This window comes from Strix aluco, chromosome 4, assembly GCF_031877795.1.
Source record: "Strix aluco isolate bStrAlu1 chromosome 4, bStrAlu1.hap1, whole genome shotgun sequence".
Taxonomy (NCBI): domain Eukaryota; kingdom Metazoa; phylum Chordata; class Aves; order Strigiformes; family Strigidae; genus Strix; species Strix aluco.
In genome coordinates this window covers 3,116,878-3,137,860 of record NC_133934.1, presented here as the reverse complement: position 1 = coordinate 3,137,860, position 20,983 = coordinate 3,116,878, and the positions used below count along the sequence as shown (strand labels likewise).

The following is a 20,983-nucleotide window of genomic DNA, read 5'->3' as shown; positions in this document are numbered from 1 at the left end:
AAACAAAGGACATTAGCCCTTTTGAGCAGAAGTTAAACGACTTGAAGTTTTTTCTCAAATAAAGCCATATGGCATAACTGAGAAACCACACACCTACCTCTTCCACACACCATCTGCGCTTGAAATGTCTCAAGGGCAGACACACATTGTGGATACTTTGATAACACTAAAGTCACTTTCTATATGAATAGTAGCAAGTCAAAATTAACTTTTGATTCACTAGTTAGGATATTAGTAGTCAAAGTTTCACTGTACTAGAAAGGTTTTCCTACTGATTAAGCATTAAAATTATTTCAACTGCTCCATTGATTAATATAGCTCTCTTACCAGCTGTTTCACAAGAACAGCATGGGACCACATCAGTGTTTCTAAGTTTACACATTTTCCAGATCTTTCGGCACACCAGAGTATGGGAAGATGCAACGTTACACAAGCTGCTCAAAAAAAGTGCTTTTTATATTGACAAATTTCAGCACATTCTTCACTTTAAGCTACACACAGTAGCCATCACTGAATGAGGATAAAAAAATTACAATTATTTTTTATATTTTTTTCCCCAAAACTAGCAAAAACCACTCACACAAGATTTGTTTACATGCAAGACTTGAATGCTGGGCTTAGATGCTACACAAAGCAATAACGGGCATTTTAAAATGCCCAAATATTATATTTTTCTAAACTCCTACGACCTTTTTTTTTTTTTGTTTGTCTTGTGCTTTCTTCCTTAATTGTGATTAACACTTATAAAGGAAAACACAAGATTCTGATCTCCAAGTCTTGCCGAGCAAAAGAGGAGACAAATTTATGATTTAATTTATGTTGGAACTGTTAACTTCTTGTTATCATTTTTTATTTTACAAGCTAGAGCACTCAGACTGTCAAACACTGTTCACTTTATCATTATTGACTCTGTGTAAGTAAAGTAAATTTAACAAAATGTTCACTGCACTGGATGTTCTTAAACCTGTGCTCGGATGTACAGGGCTAAAAGCTCAGAGAAAAGGCACGCAGATGTTGGGATATTTAACCTTTTGGAGTTATATGCTGCTGCCAAAAGTAGGGAGCCTGTAGTTTGTTCCAGTTACAAATAAAAGCCATTGACAAAACCAGATTATTTCTTTGATGCAGTCCTTTCTGTTTGTTAAGAAAAAAATCAAGACATAATAATCCACACAAAATCCCTTTTTTTGGCAACACTTTTTGCAACAAGTCTGAGAGGCCATTCGTTTGTAGGATGTTGAAGTGAGCACCCTTCAAAATGAAACTTTTGAAAGTATTCCCTGGAAATCTATTGGGTTGCTCAGGCCCTCCTGGCACATTTTTCTCTTTTGCCTTGTTTCTTTCTCTAGCTCAGCCCGGCACACAACACCCACCACAGCCTTTCCACCCACAGGGTTGCCCAGTGGTCTTTGTTTTGCTTGGTGGTTTGGAGATCACTATCATTTCTTAGAGAAGTCTGTTTCTTTGTAACTACCCTCAATCATGGCATGGCAACACCCACCAGTTTCAGCCAACAAAAATGCCAACCCCTCAAATCAACAGCAGCAAGTTTTGGTCAGAGACACCACTCCAAGTGACAGAAAACCTGGACTGCAAAACCTGTGTCCTCCTCACCGACTGCTTGAACAACCCTGGAAAAGGCATGTTGCCTGTTCACGCCTCTGTCTCTCCACACTCTTTCTATCGTGTGCCGAGGCAAGCAGTTTTTCTCACTACATGTTTGTACAAAGTCACTGTCGGAGATAATGTCTAACAGTCCTTCAAGCAAACAGACATCAGCCTCAGATCACGATCCTCATTATTTTTACCTCAGTGGGATCAAGACTACCCAACCATACTTGCTGTTATAAATTCATCCCTGCAAGTTTCTCATCACTCGATAGGAAATTACAGTACGAAAACTTTTATGCAAACACCAGATTGGTTGTGTGACTTTCTGCTCCAAGCTGCAAAAAATGTAACGTCAAGAGAGTGTCACTTATTTCATTGCAGAGCGCTTTGCGGGGTTCAAGGCACAATGAGCAGGTTTGGAAGCACAAGCTTGACTCGAGAATTGGACGACTTTTTCTGCACATGACCAGCAACCAAGTAAAAGCTCTCGATAAAACATCTTTACATGTACCCAAAGGTGATCAAAGCCCAAGTGGATGCACTCAGAGCATCAGTCAGGCAAAAACAAGAGCCAAAGACACCCTCCTCAGTCAATAAATAAATGGGATCTGAAAGTGGAAAACAGCTAATGCCATTTATTCACACTACCCCATGCCCCAAACAACCCTCAACCTGACTCAAATTCAACGCCTTTCCCCCCACTTCTTCCCACTGCTTAGCTTGGCCTCTGCTGCCCTAAATGATTAATGCATGAAATCCACACACATTTGTGACTTTATTTTCATCTTGGCTGTAGCCAGCCCCACAAAGCCACTGCTGCCTGGGTTCAATTTAAATCAAGATAGAACAGAGCTAATTAAGTCTGCTAGCTGGGATATCAGAACCAGCCTAACCACATGAATACAGAACTCTCCTTCCAGACTCAATTTCCACAGGGAAAGGCATAAGCACCCTGGTACAATGTGCAGAGCAGATGTCCTCTGAGGCACACAAACTTTAACAACAGTGGCCTAGATTGCACTGGGCTGCATGAAAGGCAGCAGCGTTACAACTAGAATTAAGTTGGGCAACATAAGCCAACCAAACTCATTTTTCTAAAGCCAGCCTGGAAGTCACGCTGGTGGAACACAGCTCAGGGGTCTCAGTCATTTTGAGAATTACTTTGTCACCAGTGAAAAATATCTCCCCAGCAATCTTTGGTCATCAGAGGATATTAATAGATGTTGATATTCTCATAACAGATGACCTCCCTTGAGTACTCAGCTAACCACTGAAAACCATTACTCAAGCAAACCGAGCCAGCATAGGCACCCGGCTAGCAGGCCTGCCCCCACAGCACAGTGCAGCCCACATGGAGCCCGTGAATAAGGAACCTACGTGTGCCGTGTGGGTTGCAATTCTGGTAGGAAAGTTGAGGCATTTAGTGCTTCAACGTTTATTTTCTGTCTGTGACAATCTGCAAGTAATCTAGATGTCTTACCCCACCTCACCAAGCTAAAGGAAGAATTATAACCTGGTTTAACTCCACTGGCAATGGCTGTAGATTTGAGTATTCAAAACAATCACTAGCACACAAAAACTATCCTTGTCTATATTAAATGACTCCTTATCCAGACTTGCAAGTAAATAAGATTAAGATTTCAACTACAGAAGGGATAATTAAAAGTTATCAAGGTTCTGATCACAGAATCACAGCATGGTTTGGGTTGGGAGAGTCCTTAAAGGTCGTTCAGTCTCACCCCTTGCCACAGGCAGGGCCACCTTCCACTAGCCCAGGTTGCCCAAAGCCCCGTCCAACCTGGCCTTGAACCCCTCCAGGGAGGGGGCAGCCACAGCTTCTCTGGGCAACCTGTGCCAGGGCCTCACCACCCTCACAGGGAAGAATTTCTTCCTTACATCTCATCTAAATCTCCCCTCTTTCAGTTTAAAACCATTAGCCTTCGTCCTATCACTACATGCCCTTGTAAAAAGTCCCTCTCCAGCCTTCCTGTCAGCCCCCTTTAGGTACTGGAAGGCTGCTATAAGGTGATCCTAGTGCCATAATTTTTTTTTTTTTGTATTTTTTTGTATTTTTTTGAGTACTGGCACAACACAAGAACTTAGCAAAGGCAGCACAAACCGTGGGCCACTATTTTACCCTTGAAGGTCTCTTTCTCATTCTGGAATTGAAATCTGATTGTTAGATGGAAAATAGAAAACCCTCATGCTAACCACAACTCCAAAGCCTGCAAGTGTTACTTTGAGACCATTTCCTAGAGTCAGCAGAACTGGTTCCCAACAGGCAGAATATTTTGGTGATAAGAGCAGTTCCTACCTGACTCCAGTTCTATGTCTGTAACGGTAACATAGATATGGCCAGGGCATCCTCACACCCCTCCCGAGTTCAGTGCTAGAAATCTTGCAGTGATGGGTTAGTGTTGTGCCCACACTGACCTGCGGCAGAAGTCAGAGTGACACAGAGCAGGATCAGGTAGCTTTACCCAAAGCTAAACACAGGCCCAGAGTGGAAATTCCACACACAGAACAGAAACTTACTAGTAAAACATTTCAACAAATTTAACAACATTTTAACAATGAAAAAAAAAACCACTTCAGTTGCAGATGTTCAGAGCCTTCTAAAGCAACAAAAACATCTACAAGTAAAGACTGAAGAAACCAGACTGGCTGGTTTTCAGTGTTTCTGTCTACATTGCCAAGTAACTTTGCTCTTCAGTCCTGGATGCCCCAGCTGGTCCTGCACTGCCTGGGACTGTACATCACTGCATGTGCTCTGTGCTCTCTCTCCATGTGAGTCAACTAATTTTTGTAACACAAATCTCTGCTGTGGGGATAACTTGCTATTTCAACAGGTTCAGACGGAGGCAGTAATTAGGCAAAACTGCTTATTGCAATGACACAGAGAAAATGCAGATGGCCTCCCAAAAAGGAGGCAAATCCAAGAGGTGATGCCAGGCCTATGCCACATGTCCACAGAGTGGGCATCAAAACATCTAACACATCCTTTTCTAAGGTGAAAAAAAACCCCAAACCCTACACTAACACAGGTAGCTCAGGGCCGGGCTAAGGGCTTTGCAGCACAGACGCAGCCAGTCCATGACAGAGGGGGGCTAATCCCAAGTAATAATGGTCACTAGTCACTGCACACCTCAACGCTGAGGAACCAGGGGCAGAAGCTTCTCCCCACAGCTACAGTGAAGTCTGTGCTCAGTCTCCAAAGGCTTTGGTGTTACTGTTGTGCAGCAGTGCTTTGGCACTTGGAAAGACCATCCCAGAATATGAATAAAAACCCACACAGAAACACAAAACAGAAGCAAAGAGCAAGAAGTTGGTTTAATTTGAAAATGAAATTGAAAAAACTAAATAAAACAGGGATGTCATTTCAAAGAACACTTCATGCAAGAGCTGCAGCACTTGCATCTGGTGTACAGTAAGCTGCAAAAGAATTATTTATAAAGCCCAATGACACAGATTCTTCTATTGCTAAAATGACAAAGATCAACCATTTGCTTTGACAGCTTCGCTGTCGGCCGTCGGCATTCAAACTTTTGATGTCTGGAGTTTAAGGCAAAAGATTTTTGGATTCCATTTTCTTTCCAGGATGTTATCACATGAAAAGAAAAAACGAAAGTTGAAAAGTTCATACCTGCCAATTTTCCATTTGTGAAACTGCTGAACACAATTAGCTTGAATAGCACGTTTACCTGCCAACGTGAGGGCAAGACCCTTTCTACAAACTGCAAGACAAGAAAAGCTGAAGAAAATGCAACTAGCCCCTAATGAAGGCATCACACAGATGTGTGCTCCCTGTTTCTCACCTACTGCAGACCAAACAGACACCCTGATCCCCACTGTAAACTCAAGTGAAACAAAGCCTGCTTTTATTTGAGCAGAAACTCTGAAGACTTAACCCACAATCTGAAAGTAGAAGGAATCCAATTAGGTGAATCATGGTGACATTCTCTTTAGCAATAAAGATAATAACATGTGAAGTTTCACCAGAAAAGGGAGTGAAGCTTATAGGGTGTAGAAAGATGCTTTTTATCACCATATTCTTGTCTACAACCACACCACAGAAGTATAGCTATTAACTGTAGATTCAGCACAGGAACAGAGGACTCGTCGTCAACAACCTGCTGGCAGCAAGACAAAATGCTGCAGTCTGTGGTGATCTCCAGCTAATTGGCTTGATTCTGATCACCACCTGGGTGGCTTCTCAGAAAGAAAACTCCAGATTTTGCAGAGATTACATTAGGGAATTAATGCTTCCCACTGATTTGCAAGAAACCAATACTTTGCTACAGCTCATTATTCTAGTGCAAGGTGCGGATTCTGTTTACCCAAATTTAACCTGCATGGCTAAGCAGGAAATACAAAAGGCAGTTTCTAGGAAGCAAGTGAAGAATATGTTGTGATGCACTGTTGGCACAACAAACTGCCCGGATTCACCACAGAAGGAGGTAAACTCTTCAGTTAAAGGTAAGTGGTATTTAGAGATAAGTGATGAAGTACAAAGAGGAGTTGGACAGTTAAATAGGTTATAGTCAAGCGGTAAATAATTCACAATCAGCAAAACTGAAATCTTCAAGGGCCAACCGCACCCCTTCACCAACCTTAATGTCTGCTGTTAAGGTCTCTTTCAATGGTTGCAAGATGAACTGAACCAAAAGTTACCTTCCACCCAGTCTTCGGCCTGCTGTGCTCTCCTCTGGGCCATCATCCGGTTTCCCATGTTCCTCCGGCGCCTCGGCATCCCATCTGCCCTCTCTTCAGCCTGGGGCCGAGGCCTGGCCACTGCTGCAGCTGCCACATTTTGCTGGTGTTCCTCATCAGCTGCAAAAGGGAAACACGATGAGAGATTTGCCATCTCTGCTTGCTGCGGTTGTCCTTTTGCCAGTCAACTTTTGCAATCAGAAGCAATACCAAATGAGCCTCCCTGTTCTCATGTGGGTTTTTTTCCTGCGTGGCAGGAGATATGTGCAAGTTGCTTTCCCATGATTAAGCGGGTTCGTGCACTGGAACCTTCTTATTTGTGCACAGTGCTCTGTACAACAGGAATTTTATCCTGACAACAGTCTCTTTTGCAACAGTGTATATACATCATTGTAAAGAAAAAGCTATAGCCATGTGCTGCTTGTGTCATTTGATCTGACAGTGCCCAAACAAAAAAAACCCCAAAAAATCACCACACCACAAAACAAAGACACCCCCGCCCCACAAGTGATCAAAAAATATTCTTATTTAATCTAAAGTGATAATCCGTTTTTCCCCTCTGCCAGAAAACAATTCCCTTTATCTGGCAGGACTAGCAGTCTAACCATTTCTGAGTTACCAAAAGGCAAGGACCCAGAAGTACTTTTTTTTTCCCCTTCTAAAGTATTCTGATTTTTAAAAAATTTTTATTTTGTACTTGTGTAACTTAGTAGTAGACTCATTCGAATTCAAACCTCAGAGCATGCATGTTTCAGAGTGGAATATGTAAATTGTTATACCTGAAACAAAACCTGAACAGCAAACAAGGATTACAAATTACAGCCCTAACACATACAGGGTAACTTCATTCTACCACGCTGATTTAAACTGCAGGTCTCTCAACACAGACAGGGGAAGACAGAATACCAAAGGTCACTGCAGCTCTCACTGCCATCCTCTCTGCATATGCTTCAGTTACTAATTAAGATCTGACAAACGAGGAATATCATAACAGAGGAGCAGCTGGGAGACATCATGGGAGCAAGCGACTGACCAGTGGGCTCATTTCAGAAGTTTTTCAAAGAAAAACCTCCGCCAGGTTTTTCTTTGAGACCTCCATGATCCTGTTGCTATCAACTATGGTAGTCATGCCGAAATAATCAGATAATGGTAAATTATCATCATCCTTGATACCTGCTTTGCATATTCCGTTGATAAGCATAACTGATTTTTGTGTACACTGTTACTTGCTCAATCCTGCAAAGTATTAACTACTATGCCTTAATTCAGGTAAATATTCAAATGGTCTCAAGGAAAGTTGCAGATAGAACTACTCATTTACTTAAACTCGGGACACATTTTTTTGTGCTTTGCCGGATTATATGGTGTCCCAGCAGGAACACAAAATGCTTTCCACACTCTGCCAAGTCTCCAGCATCTTCTGATCCAAACAATGCCTTCCTAAAAAAACTACTATTAGCATATCTATGATCAGAAAATAAGATTCATTATGACTACATCTACATGACGATCAAAGGTGTGCTTGCAGCTCATCTCAGCACATCTCAGCTCGCTTCAAAGCAGCTAACTTTGGTACTGACAGTGCTGTAGCTGCAGCAGCGCTGAGCTCAGCACAGGCTGCAAAGCAGAGTAACCTGGGCAAGTGTTTGGCCACCAAAGCCATTAGCAGTTCAGGATTGCTGCAACAAAGGTGTTAGCAGTCCCCCAGCAAACTCCAGCACTGACATTTTGAATTGAGTCACTGCACTATCACACTGCTGTCACCCTCTGGTTCTCATCTGCTCCTTTTATCTGTGGACCAAATCAGGTCTATAATAAATTATGGAGTGCAAGCTCCAGGGATCTGATCATTTTGCTTCAAGGCTCACTCAGTCTTATTTATAGCATGATAATGCTTATTTTGAATGCTACAGAATGTGCTATAGGACAGCATTATACTGCAAAGGCCGACCAGCAGCTCACTTATCAGGACACTACTAAATGGCAGAAATACTGTCTGCAAAAAGCCTTTTTATACAAATGCAGTATTTCTCGTAAGTTCTTGAGATACACTGCAATTCAAACCTTAGCATCCTTTCACTGAAAGCTTCAGTGTGTCTATCTCAGTAACCTCCAAAGGTGGTCCTGCGCAGTGTATCAGCTGTGCAGTTCCCGTGCTCATTCATTCTGGGGCTTGGTTTTGGTTGCCGTTGTCCTGTGAAACAGAGACTGTTTTGCATTTTGTGAAAGATGAATCTATTTATAAGCCACATATTCATTTCAAACCAAGGTGCTTAACCCTCACAGAGGAACCAAGCTATCCTGTTTTCTCAATTTAATTCTCTACAGGAGACATGGTAATTCCTCAAAGTTGATCAGTGTTAACAGGGCTGCGAAAGTAGTAAAAACCCCACCAACCCTGACCCATATCACGGTCAGACACACAAGGCAGTTGTTGGACAATACTTGTTAGATCTCCAAAACATTCAGACAAACTGAGGACATCCAGACACTATGGACTGTCATTTAGTAGGAAAAAAGCTCTAATACAGCTTTTTTTTCTTCTCCCCTCCCCTATAGCTTCTGTTTGCAAGGCATTCAGCTGGACGGTCATTTGATAAAAGTGAATGTTTGCCCTTGCATTTCTTCCCGTCCTTCATGAGGGAGAGGAGGAAAGAATAATTTATTCTGCCTGTAACACACTTATACCTGGCTGATTCTTCAGGGGTCAGCGATTTGTCTACATGGCTCAAGGCACGTCATTTGTTGCAGTATCTAGAAAGTCAGACATGCTCTCCCTTCCTCTGAAGTTGAAGTACAGATTGAATAGAGCCGCACACGGAGGGGTGTGACTGGTGATTTCAAAGAATAGGGAGGACCCACTTAAAAACCCTCTTGCTCTTATTCTTGGAACTGGATTGACCATCAGATTTGAGGTCAGGAATAATTTTCACTAGGGTCTGGACCTGTGGGTTTTTTACCTCCTCCTGCAGCACAGGGCGTGGTTTGGCCACTGCACTTATCTGAAGACATCTCTTCATTTTCCTGTAGCTGCAGAGGTCTCAGACACAAGTGGCACCCCAGGCTAGCCAGTGCACGCAGAGGTTAGTCACACAAGGACTAATTAGACTTGATATAGAGCCACTGAGTGAAACTTCATGACCAATAGCTGAACAAGTGATCCATGAGCTGCTCCACAATCTGCAGAATGGCAGGCCAGAATAAATTAAAGCCCTCAAATTAACAACCAATACAAACAAAACATTAAACAGATGTCTGAAAAATGGACATGGGTTTAGTCTGTATTTTAAGCTTCACGTTCTCTAGTTTCCAACTCAGCCTCTCAGAATCCAGGCAGTACCTCTTTTCTGGGGACAGCCGGTTTACTGCCATGCTGAGACAGCAGCTCTGCCTCTGCGTTTTCAGAAACATCAGCACAGCGCAGAGGCAGCAACGGAGATTATTTTGTCTGACTTGTCAGTCAGTGCAGAGCAGCAACTCTGAAACTCTGGCTGTACTATCTCAGCTCCTTCCCAAAGGGAAACAGAGCAGAACTCTGCTCTGAAAGCAGAGCTCTTTCCTAAACTGGATGTGAAGCATCACTATTATATCATTACAGAGAATACTACGAAATCTTTCAGAGCCCAGACTTCTTAGGGCTAATTTTACGTGCCCCAGGTAGAAATCTGCTCCTTTACAAAGCTTTGCAAATTTCCACCTGCTCAGAGCAAAGACATTTTTTCTTGAGAAGCAATCCTTTGCCTATCACAGCATTTTATCTTCAGTTACATCAGATAAGCAAGTCCATCAGGGTAACACCTGGGCTGGCAAGTTTTGAGGCAGTCCAACAAGACACAGCGACCAGTTTGAGCTCCCTCATTCTGCACCGACGCAGAGAGAGCTCCACCTGCTGCACCCTCACACCTTAGTGGTACTTCCCACCACACTGGCAGCATCCAGCATCTTCTACCTTCACGCTAACCTAACCTGTGAAATTCAACAAGAAGGTGATTCAAAATTCAACAGGTGGAAGTACGCTCGGCTCCCCTGGGGAGGTGCTTTTACCTAGTACAGCTTATCACATTAGGGCTTGTTCACAAATAGACATGCCAACCATGTATAAAAGCCAGCAACGCTATGTTTTTTTTTCTATTCTCAGCAGAACAAGTCCAGACATGATCTTGCTGGAAACACTGTGCTGCTCCAAATGACCTTTCAAAGGAAATACAAAGTTACAGGATTTACCTCTTGTGATCCTTAGCTCCCTTCCTGATCTAAGGCAGACAAGTCTCGAACGTTTTTAAAAGGGCAATTCCCGGAGTGTGAGTGTAAAGAGAAGCTGATGCCCCTATCCCCAGACATTAAAAAGAAAAGGTTAGAGCTACCAACCCATCAAGAGCCCCTATTTTCAAGTCCCTTCCATGAGACAACACAGATACACTAACAGAATTGTAGCAGCTTCCATTTTCCACATAAGAAAAAGGAACAGGAAAGCAAATTCCCGTTTAAGATCAAAATTTGCAGATATTAAATACACAACAGCCTCAATGTGGTGTATTTAATAATTTCTGTTGTGTAAGGAGAACATCATGCCCACAATCTGAAATTCTGTAGAGGACTTCATAATGACAGAAATCAGTATATTAAGGTAGAAATTATCTTAAAACCACAATAAAAAAAAAGACGACCAGTGCGGAAGTGTCGAAAAGATGCCACTGAAAAAGAGTCTTCAAAATTATGAAATTATCCTGAATGTAAACTAACTTTAACCAAGCTGTTCAAAACCAGCATTAAAGCTTCTTGAGAATTCAGACCATTTAAAACAAATGTTTGGGCTTCAAGTTAGTGAGAACTTTGTACGCTTAAAAAAGAAAAGAAAAAGAAACCCTCCCAAGCCCTGATTTACCCAAGTCATGATACAAGTCAAGTTCAGGAAATTATGTATTTTCAGCAGTCTCATTTCTCTGGGACATGCGGTCACTTTTTACCAAAAGCTTTGACTAACTGGGAATCTGACAAAATTTCATCAGTTTCCAAGCCGTTGAAAAAAATTTAGACCAGGTCTATACAAGACAAGGTGCAAGAGAAATGTGTTGGAAAACTTAATTATTAACAGCAAATTATTAACACAAAGTCCTTACCAGTATACACTCTTTTACTGGCATGACTGTGTTTATACTAGATGTGGGGTTTTTTTTTTCTCTTAAAAATTTATGAAAGCTGCCACCTCCTCAAAAAAACCCCAAAACAAACCCCCCAACCCCAAAAGACTCCACATCCTGGAAACTGGTGTTGTTATAATGACAAATAATCATAGAATGGTTTAGGTTGGAAGGGAACTCAAAGATCATCTATTTCTGACACCCCTGCCCCAGGCAGGGACACCTTCCACTAGCCCAGGTTGCCCAAAGCCCCGTCCAACCTGGCCTTGAACCCTTCCAGGGAAGGGGGCAGCCACAGCTTCTCTGGGCAACCTGTGCCAGGGCCTCACCACCCTCACAGGGAAGAATTTCTTCCTTACATCTCATCTAAATCTCTCCTCTTTCAGTTTAAAACTGTTACCTCTCGTCCTACCCCTACACCCCTGATCAAGAGTCCCTCCTCCCTTTCAGTCCTGGGAGGCTGCTCTAAGGAGCTTTCTCTTCTCCAGCTGAACCCCCCCCAACTCTCTCAGCCACTCAGCTTCAGTATTTGTCCTGGCTAAATATCTGAATTTGAGACATCACAGGAAAACAACCTCCCTTCTTTCACTCTGAAAACACAACAAGGTTGATAAGTTCAGAGCCGCATCTGACTTCTTCCCATAAAATTCAACTCGTACCCACACAAGGTCGCTTCCACCACAGTTTCCCACAGCTGGACTCGAAGATCTTAAAGGTCTTTTCTGACCTAAATGGTGATGTGATTCTAACTGCTGGTCAGCAATAAAACACTCGCCGTTTGAGGGACGACTGAAGTGCTGTATCATCTACCCATTCCCAGAATGGGACTACGCAATGCCGCACCGAAACCTGGCGTGGCTAGCAAGCCCTCACAGCGTCAGGCGAGGTGGAAAAGCAGCAGAAGTGGGCGATTTCTGTGAAATGTAGGTAAAGCAGGCTGTTAGAGGCAGGAGAGAGGCCGGCCTGCCTTTCAGCTCTCATGTCTGACACGAACATTAACCGGCCGTTGCCCACGACCTGCCGGGGAGGACGAGAGGTGAAGAACCGCCTGTCAGCCGGGCTGGGCTGTCACCTCACCCAGTGGATTTCACTCCCCGTTTTCAGGGGAAGTCCTCAGGGCCACCCTCCCTCCGCCCGCCCAGCCCGAGAGCGGGAACCCTGCCAGCCTTTCAACCCCACAGCAAACCCGCTGCCCCTCACCCTGGGGCCACCTCAGGCCGAGGAACCGTGCCCGGGCCTCGGCCAGCAGCAGCAGGCCCCGCCACTGCCCGGGGCTCCCACCCCGGGGCCTGAAGGACGACCCCGGCGGGCGGAAGGGCGGGACGCCAGGGATCCAGACGGAACCACCGGGCCCCCCCCACCATGGCGGCTCCCCCTCAGGGGAAGGCCTGAGGCGAGCCCCCCCCCCGCCCGCGGTTTCCATTGAGAGGAGGGGCGGGCCCGCCTGAGCGTGCCCCGCCAGACCGAGGCCGGAGAGAAGGCGAGGCCGGAGAGAAGGCCCGGCCGGGCCGTGACCCACCTGCCCTCGCCTGGCCGCGGAGGCGGGTGGCGAAGAAGAGGAGGACGGCGAGGAGCACGGCGGCGGCGGCGAGCAGCACCGCGTCCATCCTCCGGCCCTCCCGCAGCGCCGGCCCGGCCCCGCCCCCCGGCCGCAGCAGGGGACGGTGCTTGGCGCGTCCCGCCCCCCGCCGACGCAAGGACCCCGAGCGCGGGCTGCCCGCTCGCTGCCTGCAGCGGGGCGGCGCTCAGGCGGGAGCGGAGGGGCCGGGCCGGCGTGGCGGAGGGCAGCCCGGGAGGCGGAGGGGGCCTGGCGGCGAGGCGCGGCCGTGAGGGAGCGCCGGCCCAGGGGCGGGCGGGGAGGTCGTAGGGTCCGGCCCGGTGCGGCCTGTGGTGCGCCCAGAAGGGAAATTGCAAGGAGGAATTAAAAACTATGAAGCAAAACCGCTCGTGAGAGCAGCGCCGGTGGGCCTGGCCGTCGGGCACGGCTGCTGGGGGCGGCCGGTGAGGCGTTTCCCTCAGCGCTCGGGCGGGCCGCTCTGTGCCCGCCCGCTCTCAGGGCGTCCCTGGCCAGGAAGCTGAAGTTACACCTACGAGTAATTTCTAACTTCTGCCTTGAAGTCAGCGGTATGTGGGCATGGAGTCTCGCCGAAGCTGCCTGGCTCGGCAGCGCGTCGGGCAGCTGAAGAAGCGGCGTCCCGACACGGCCTGAACCACAGCAAGTTTGCCCCTGACAAAATCGGAGAGGCTGACCCTGCACTGGCCCAAAACTAGCTGTCACATGTAGTAAGCTGGCTTAATTTGGTAAAAATGTAGGAAACGAAGCTGCCCAGAGGAAGCAGATTTGTTTAAAAATCAGGTTTGCATTGATCTGTGCAGAGCCGATACGAGGTGGCTGGGCTTTGGCTGTAGGTTGGTCATTGCTTTAGGCTGATCTAATGCTGGGGTCCAGTCAAATGGAAGATCTGACTCCTGTTGATTCCCTTTTACTGGTAGGAATACTCCATGACTGAGTAATGGGCCACAGCAGGGAACTATTTCATGTTTTTTCTTTTTTTTTTTTTCCCCTGCATTTGGTTTTTAGCCAGATCAGAACATGTATCAGCACAAAAGGATGCTGCAGGAACTTGCAGCTGGGGGTGGAGAACAAACTTCTCCCCCTTTGGATGGTGGCCCACTGTTAGATCTGAAACCATTTATCGGGCTCTGCCCTAGTCCTTCTGTGAGTGAGAATGAAAATGTTTTAGTTTTTACATGTTTTGACTTGCATTGTGGTTGTAAAGTTCTGACAGATCTAGCCCTTTCTTGCTTTGGAGATCCCTTTAGTGTGACCATTTAAAACCACTGCTTGTTGTTGGGGGAAATGTTTTCATAAATTGAAATGGAAATTAAGGACTATTGGACATCTAGATGTGATCAAAAGAACTGTTCTAGCTAATCAGTCATTACTGTGGACTGCACAGCTGCCTGTGCATATACCGTCATGAGCTCGAGACAAATTCAGATTAGTCTGCCACAGAAAAAACAACTTCTAAGAAATTTGCTAAGTCTTAACAACATAGAACCAGCGACAGAGTGGAAAGTTCTCAAAAAGGAACTGAACTACAGACTGGATGTTTTATTACGAAGTTTTATTTTAATAATCATCTTTCAAATCTCATTTTGGAAATCAGTGATGATGCCCCTTTGTTCATGCTCTGCTCAAACTGTATTGTCTGTGGTCTGTTTCTGTCTTACCAGGTTAGTCTGACAGTCACTGGGTGGTCAGAAGGGACGTGTCCTCTGGTAACTTTTGAGGTATAAGGGAAATTGCACCTATACACAGTTAGATAAATTATGAACTGAAGCTTTCCTGGTGGTTATCTTCATGGTGCACTTCAGACAATGGTTATTTTATATCAGGTCTGATGGACAGGGTTGCTTGTAAAAATAAAAACTGAATGAAAAATGTATGGGTTTTTCTTCCATGTCTTTGCCTGCAAATTTGAAAAGTGGTGACTCTTTAATGAGAGTTTAAACCAAAGATTTAGTTATTTTATCTGTAGGATATTTCACTTTCTTAACATCCATTCTAATTAGAGAACACGCTTAAGACATTCCTAAGAAATATTATGTGCTCTAACATTTGAATATTCTTCTGCAGCCCTGTATCAAGTCCTGTAACACTGCTGAGAACAGCGGTGAACAGGCACAGGCCAGGTGGGGAATGCCAGTGTGTGCTCTCCCCTACGCTGAGTTTGTGGCTGAAGGAGCAGGAAGCGGTGGGGAGTTCTCACAGACCTGTCTGTGTTTAGTGGTAGTCTCAGTTTAACTCACTCCAAGGCACTCTGGGTGCACAAGCAGCCGTGTCCTGGAGCCACACACGGGCATATGCCAAGCGAAGCTCAAAAGATACATCCAGAAAGAAGTGTTATTACAGAATTTTTTTTTTTTTTTTTTTAAATTTTGCTTAAGTCTGCTGTCATTTGTGCTTTGCTTGGTAGCAGTGGCTACAGCAGATGTGGAGGGAGATGCTGGCTCCCAGATCCCATTTTCTCATCATCCAGCTAATGATCTTGCTCTGCAGCCAGCTCTTACTTTTTTGAGCGATATGTATTTGCTTTCATGGTCCTTACAGGCTTTAATAAGGAGATAATATTAATGATGTGATGTCATCCGCTCCTCTCTGGGCTGCAGAGGTAGCAGCTGAGGTTTTCCTGTAGGTGTCACCATTATGCCATGTAGGAACAGAGCTTAAACTCTACAGACGAACCGCAGCGCATCGGGTGCTCAGTCCAGTTTGGTGACGACACCGGGGTCTTCTTCAGAAACATTTTACATCCCATGGGTTGTACTTCTCAGATGCCCTTTTGTACTTTATCTAGTTTAGATGTGGAAAAATCCCTCCGCTTTAATAACCATGTAGATTTCAGAGGATTTTGAGAGTGATTTTCTACCAAGGCACTAGGAAAATGTATGTGAAGGCTGTGATGAGCAGTGGATGTTAATTGAGTTAAGTGACCGCTGTTGGAGCATGACTTAACCCACTCAAGTCTTGCAAATATCACACTACAGTGGGATCACAGTAATCTAGAACTTGCAAACCTATGTGATTTCCTCAGCCAGCGGGGGGGGGGGGGGGGGGGCAGTGCCTGATCCCAGTGCAGGCAGTTTTGGGGGAAAATATGTGGCTTTTCAAATTATTTGTTTTGACGAAAGGTCAGATAGCCCATTCCCCCCTCAAATGCCTCATAGGAATGATACACACTTAGTGAGTGATCATCACTTCTTTGTAATAGCAACGAGAATTAATCCAGCTGGCAGTGCAGCCCCAGAGTGTTTGATTCCATAAGTGTACGGTGGCGTCATGTATTGATGTCCGGTAATGAGACTCTAAGTAGAGGCAATTCAGCTTCATCTGTACTAACAAACTAAGTGCATCCAGGAACTAAATGTATCCTGAGCCCTGTGGCCAACTGGCACAAAATGCCCTCTTCCACGCTTGTAAACTCTTGCCTTCCAGAGGAGGGTGGTTGGATGCAAACTGCCTGCTGGGAGTTGTTCTTGGACTGTTCTGGGCATTGAACCATGCCTGGGAATTATCTAGGAAAATGCAAATTGGCACCCAAATTTCTGCTGGGGAACTTTCTAACAATTTTCTCACATGGATGATTACTTTCTAGTGCCTGGACATGCCTGGATTTACAGCGTGGATGTAACCTTTGTGTAACAGAATATACTTACAGGGAGAAATAATGCAAGCGCTGCCTGCCGGCTCCCTCCCACTTGGATATGGACCTCTGGTTTTCCTCCAAATACTCGTCTATAAATGTGCTAATGAACAGAAGCATTTCTGGATGCACTCCTTTGTGCCAGTGGGTACAAAAGGTCTTCAGCACCTTCCAGGAAGCGCTCGGTGGATTACAGGATCAGACCCTGGGAGGTGTCTGAATCAGTGTGCCAGAGTTAAAGAGCTGGTGATATATTTTATAGTTGCAGGGCAATGAACTGGTAACCCTACGTGTGGGGTGTACTCCACCCAGGACATTGGTGCACCGTCTGGTAGCTCAGCACCTCCCCAAAGCCTCCAGAGAAGCTTCTAGGATCTGTCTTGGTCTGTTGAGACGCTGATGCCTTGTTCTCACTGCTCTACTTGGATTGCTTTTTTTAAGAGAAATAACATGGTTTATTGTTGCTTGAGATAACTTTTAAATTTACCTTAAACAGAGAAATTTAAATAAAAGCAACAGGCATACTCAATCAAAACAGACCCTTGGTTCTTGAAAGCAAAACTACAAACTTAAGACATGCATGAAAACAAGAGGAAAACAAGGCAGAGGAAAATTATGTTCTGCTTGTATTGGTCTCTTGTTCTAGAGCTACTGAAGTTTTTAAGCAAAGAGGACAATTTGTCAGGGCTCTGCCGCAAAAGCAGAACTGCAGCCCTGGATTTCTGTTTCCTGTTACTGCTGAATGCAAGCAAAGCTTTGTGGTCCTGCCTTGGTTAGGCTGTGCGAACGCTAACAGAGCTTAGTTGGAAGCTCTATGAGAAAGACTCCACTAGGTGGGATCTCATGGTTATCTCCCCTTATTTTCCTTTTCTCTACTGACTTCAGGGGATCACAGTCATCAGCTGTACTGTCATTTGCAAATGGGGTACCATAAACTTGGTTCTCACTATGTGGTGGTTTCCTTTTTTATTTTGAGCTGTTTCAGAGTTCACAACACATCGGAAAGTGCTCTAGGTTTGAAGGTTTGAAGCTACTGCAAGGTTTGTCCCACTGTGTTGTATTTCATGGCAGTTCTTTTGTGCTCTGAAGGTTTGAGTGTCTGGTCTAGTTCAGCCACAGCTTCTTTTGGGGCAGGTGTTACTGGCTGAGTGATGCAGGGAGTGAGACTTGGTGATCAGATAAGGGCCTCTTTTGCCTTAAAAGTTGGGGGAAGATTTTAAACAAATAATGCCAGTAAAAATATAAATCTAAAAGAAATCCAGTAAGGCTAAGGATTTCCTTGAGCAGGTCTTCAAAAATAGTTGGAGATTGAGACTGCTGTGCTAATGGAGAATTAAAGAAAAAAATAGTGGTGAAGTGAAATCCCTAAGACTGAAATTCAGACATTTTCCTCCTGCATGGCCACAAAGCGGGGATTTACCTTTTCGGTGTGACTCAGCCCTGCGCGGTGAAGCCCAGCAGACAAGGTGCTGGCTTAAGCTGCAGGAGAGCAATGTGGGTGAGAAGTGATTCTCAAAAATTTCCTGGTGTGCACAGAAGCAAAACCAAAACCTTCCAAAGGCTCTTTGGTGAACAGTGAAGCCGTGCAGGGTGTGGATTTGGATGTCCCTGATTTCAAGCAGGGACTGTCCCTGGTTAACACCCTGACCGCCCGGTGTAGACCATGTGGCTATGGCTGCATCTGTGTGTGTGTGTATGTCTTTCCAACAATTCATCTGCAGTGTTTTCTTCGTCTCTTTTGGCTATAAATTATACCACATGGCTCCTAACCAACGTTTCTTGGAAATGGACACACTCCCAGAAAAGACCTGTCCTTCTAGTCTTACATTTTCTATTGGAAATCATCCTTAACTAACTCTGCGTAACTCATCTGAGCATAGTCCCAACACTGGGCAGGTTACTTTTCTGTGCCTGGCATTTTGTAGCTGAAAATCAGAGATAAAAATAGTGGCCTTCTATACAAAGTCAGTCCTGGGGAGAACGAGTATTATATAAATAGCGGTGGTGTTAATGTTCAGGAGTTGCTATCATTCTGGATATCTTTTTCATGCAGTGCTGCTCCAACTGCAGAGCTCTCTCCTCTCCGCTCTGGCCTGCAGAGCTGTTTGTCTAGAGCCTTAATGAGCTTCCTGTATCTTTTCAAAATCTAAATTGTAACCAATTTAGAAGTCATTAGTTAAGAAGTCTGTCACTGCAGCCCCGGTTTAATTTCACCTGTCCCTTCCCATGTTTCCATTAAAACCCATTTAATTAAAAGGCTATCTTCTTCTCAGAGCAGTCATCTCCATTTGAAATAAATGTCCCGCAAAGTCCGTGACTCAGCTGACAGCACGCGAGTACGGACCACGACCCAGATGATCAGGCTTTCCAGCACAAATTAACTGGTCTCTCTCCGCATATCCACCAGCATGAAGGGAAAAGAAAACCAAAGACGTCAAAATGCAATTTGGTTTCTTTGCTGCACATGGGCATGTAGAGAAAACAGGGGTGCAGCTGCTGTAACCCAGTGATACCTCCCTTAGGTTGCCCCCAGGGACTGATGGGGGTTTGCAACTGTAATGCGATTGCTGCTTGAGGTAAGGCTTTAGCTGCAGAAATCCCTGTTTCCAGCCAAGTTGCTTAAATCAAGCGCACTTAGCTGGATTGCAGACTCCGCTTAATGGGAGTGTTGCTCTCTGTTTAACGTCTTGGTTTCGGCATAAGCAGGTCGAGTCGTAGCCTGCATTTCTCTTTCTGGACACAACACGTAAGAAGGCATTTTTATTTGTTCTTGGCTAGAGGCTAAACTGTGGTTCTCCCAGATGTTGCCTCTGCAACAAACCCTCCCTTCCTCTGAAGGTTCCTTCCTGCCATTCTCAGCATCCCTTCGCCTGTGCCTTCCCTCTCTGCTCATGAGCACGTGGAGGAATGGGCCAGGGAACTGATCGTGGCTTCTCATAACCTTTTTATCACCAAAAGACGTGTCTGTGGAACAACAACCTTAGAAAACACTGGTGTAACCCAAGAGTGGACTGTTTATCTGCCTGAGTTCATCTCCCTTCCAGATTTCTTCCATGAAGCTGAACAAGCCCAGGTCCTCTTGCTCCATACCTTAGTGATGCCAGACTTCTCCACACTTTTGCATGTGTCTGTCTGTCTTTCTGTCTTGAATATGAATGACTTGGCCAGATGAGGTCTTGCCTTGCCCATAGCACCATATGAATGTCCCAGTCAACACGGTCGAGAGGCTGGAGCACATGACTTAAGAGGAGAGGTTGAGGGATCTGGCTTGGTGTAGCCTGGGGAAGAGAAGGCTGAGGAAGATCTAATTGCTCTTTTCAACTACGTAATTAAGATCATAGAGAAAGGAGAGCCTGACTCCTCTCAGGGGAGCACAACAAAAGGATGAGAGGCAACGGACGTAAGCTGCAGCAAGGGAAATTCCAGTGAGATATAAGGAAAAATGTTTTCCCTGTGAGATGGTGAAATGCTGAACCAGAAGCCCAGAGAGGTGGGAACATTGCTTTCCTTGGAGGTATTCAACACTCATCTGGACAAGGTACCCTCCAGCCTAAATTTTTTATGCAGTTCTGCAGATGACTGAAATAAAACAGAAGGAATTGCATGTACAAGAAGAGATCAGTTTGAAGGCAGCGTGCACAGTCTCCTTATCTGGCTTTGAAATAACATTATGGCATTTCAGCAGCTCCTTGCTGACGGCTGGCCAACAGCTAAGCAAGCTGCACCACTGATGTGGAATATTTCCTTCTCTTCTCTGAACTGCGTGGAGTTCACAGATAACTCTGAGAGCAGCAAGGCTACTTTCATCTCCCTGCAGCTATTCCAAATAGATTATATTGCTGGAGGAAGTTGAGGGAAAGCAGGAGAAGGCAGAGTATCTTTATTTCAAAATAAGTTTAAAATATCCTTAAAATCAAAGCACTTGGTAGGGATCCAGCAGGATCGGGAGTTACCAATCCTTGCTGGTACTGCATTTCATCTGCTGGGTTATGTGTTTTGTCTGAATTGCCTTCTCTCTCCAACAAGTGGTGCTCCTAGCTAGTGTTAATTGGGCAGTGTGGGAAAAGGAACCGGAACAGTTGTCTCTGTTGTACCTAATCTGTGGATAAATGGGGGTACGTAGGATTGTGAGGACTGTCAGGCTGGATTAGACTCAAGGCACATGTAATCTAGTACCTTGCTTCCTTCGATGGACAACACAGCAGGTTGCCAGGGGTCATTTTAAAAGCTGTGCAGAAGGCTTCAGAGGAGAAGAATCAATTATTTTCTCCCCTTTTCCCTGAAAAACTGCACTGTCTGCCTTCCTTACAAGGT

At 45.1% G+C, this 20,983-nt stretch overlaps 1 protein-coding gene across 2 annotated transcripts in view; it reads right to left on the bottom strand.

Moving 5' to 3' along the window:
* Nucleotides 1-13,142, bottom strand: part of DDRGK1 (DDRGK domain containing 1) — a 40,379-nt gene extending 27,237 nt beyond the window's left edge. Inside the window, exons 1-3 of one of the 2 annotated variants that reach the window (XM_074821809.1) lie at nt 12,982-13,056; nt 8,386-8,515; nt 6,283-6,441 (exon numbers count right to left, since the gene is read on the bottom strand). In XM_074821809.1, coding sequence (XP_074677910.1) covers nt 6,283-6,361 — 79 coding nt within the window. In that variant the 5' untranslated portion in view covers nt 6,362-6,441; nt 8,386-8,515; nt 12,982-13,056. Of the gene's footprint in view, nt 1-6,282; nt 6,442-8,385; nt 8,516-12,981 lie in introns of both variants that reach the window. The other variant, XM_074821808.1, reaches the window with a different exon arrangement.
* Between the last annotated feature and the right edge of the window lie 7,841 nt (nt 13,143-20,983).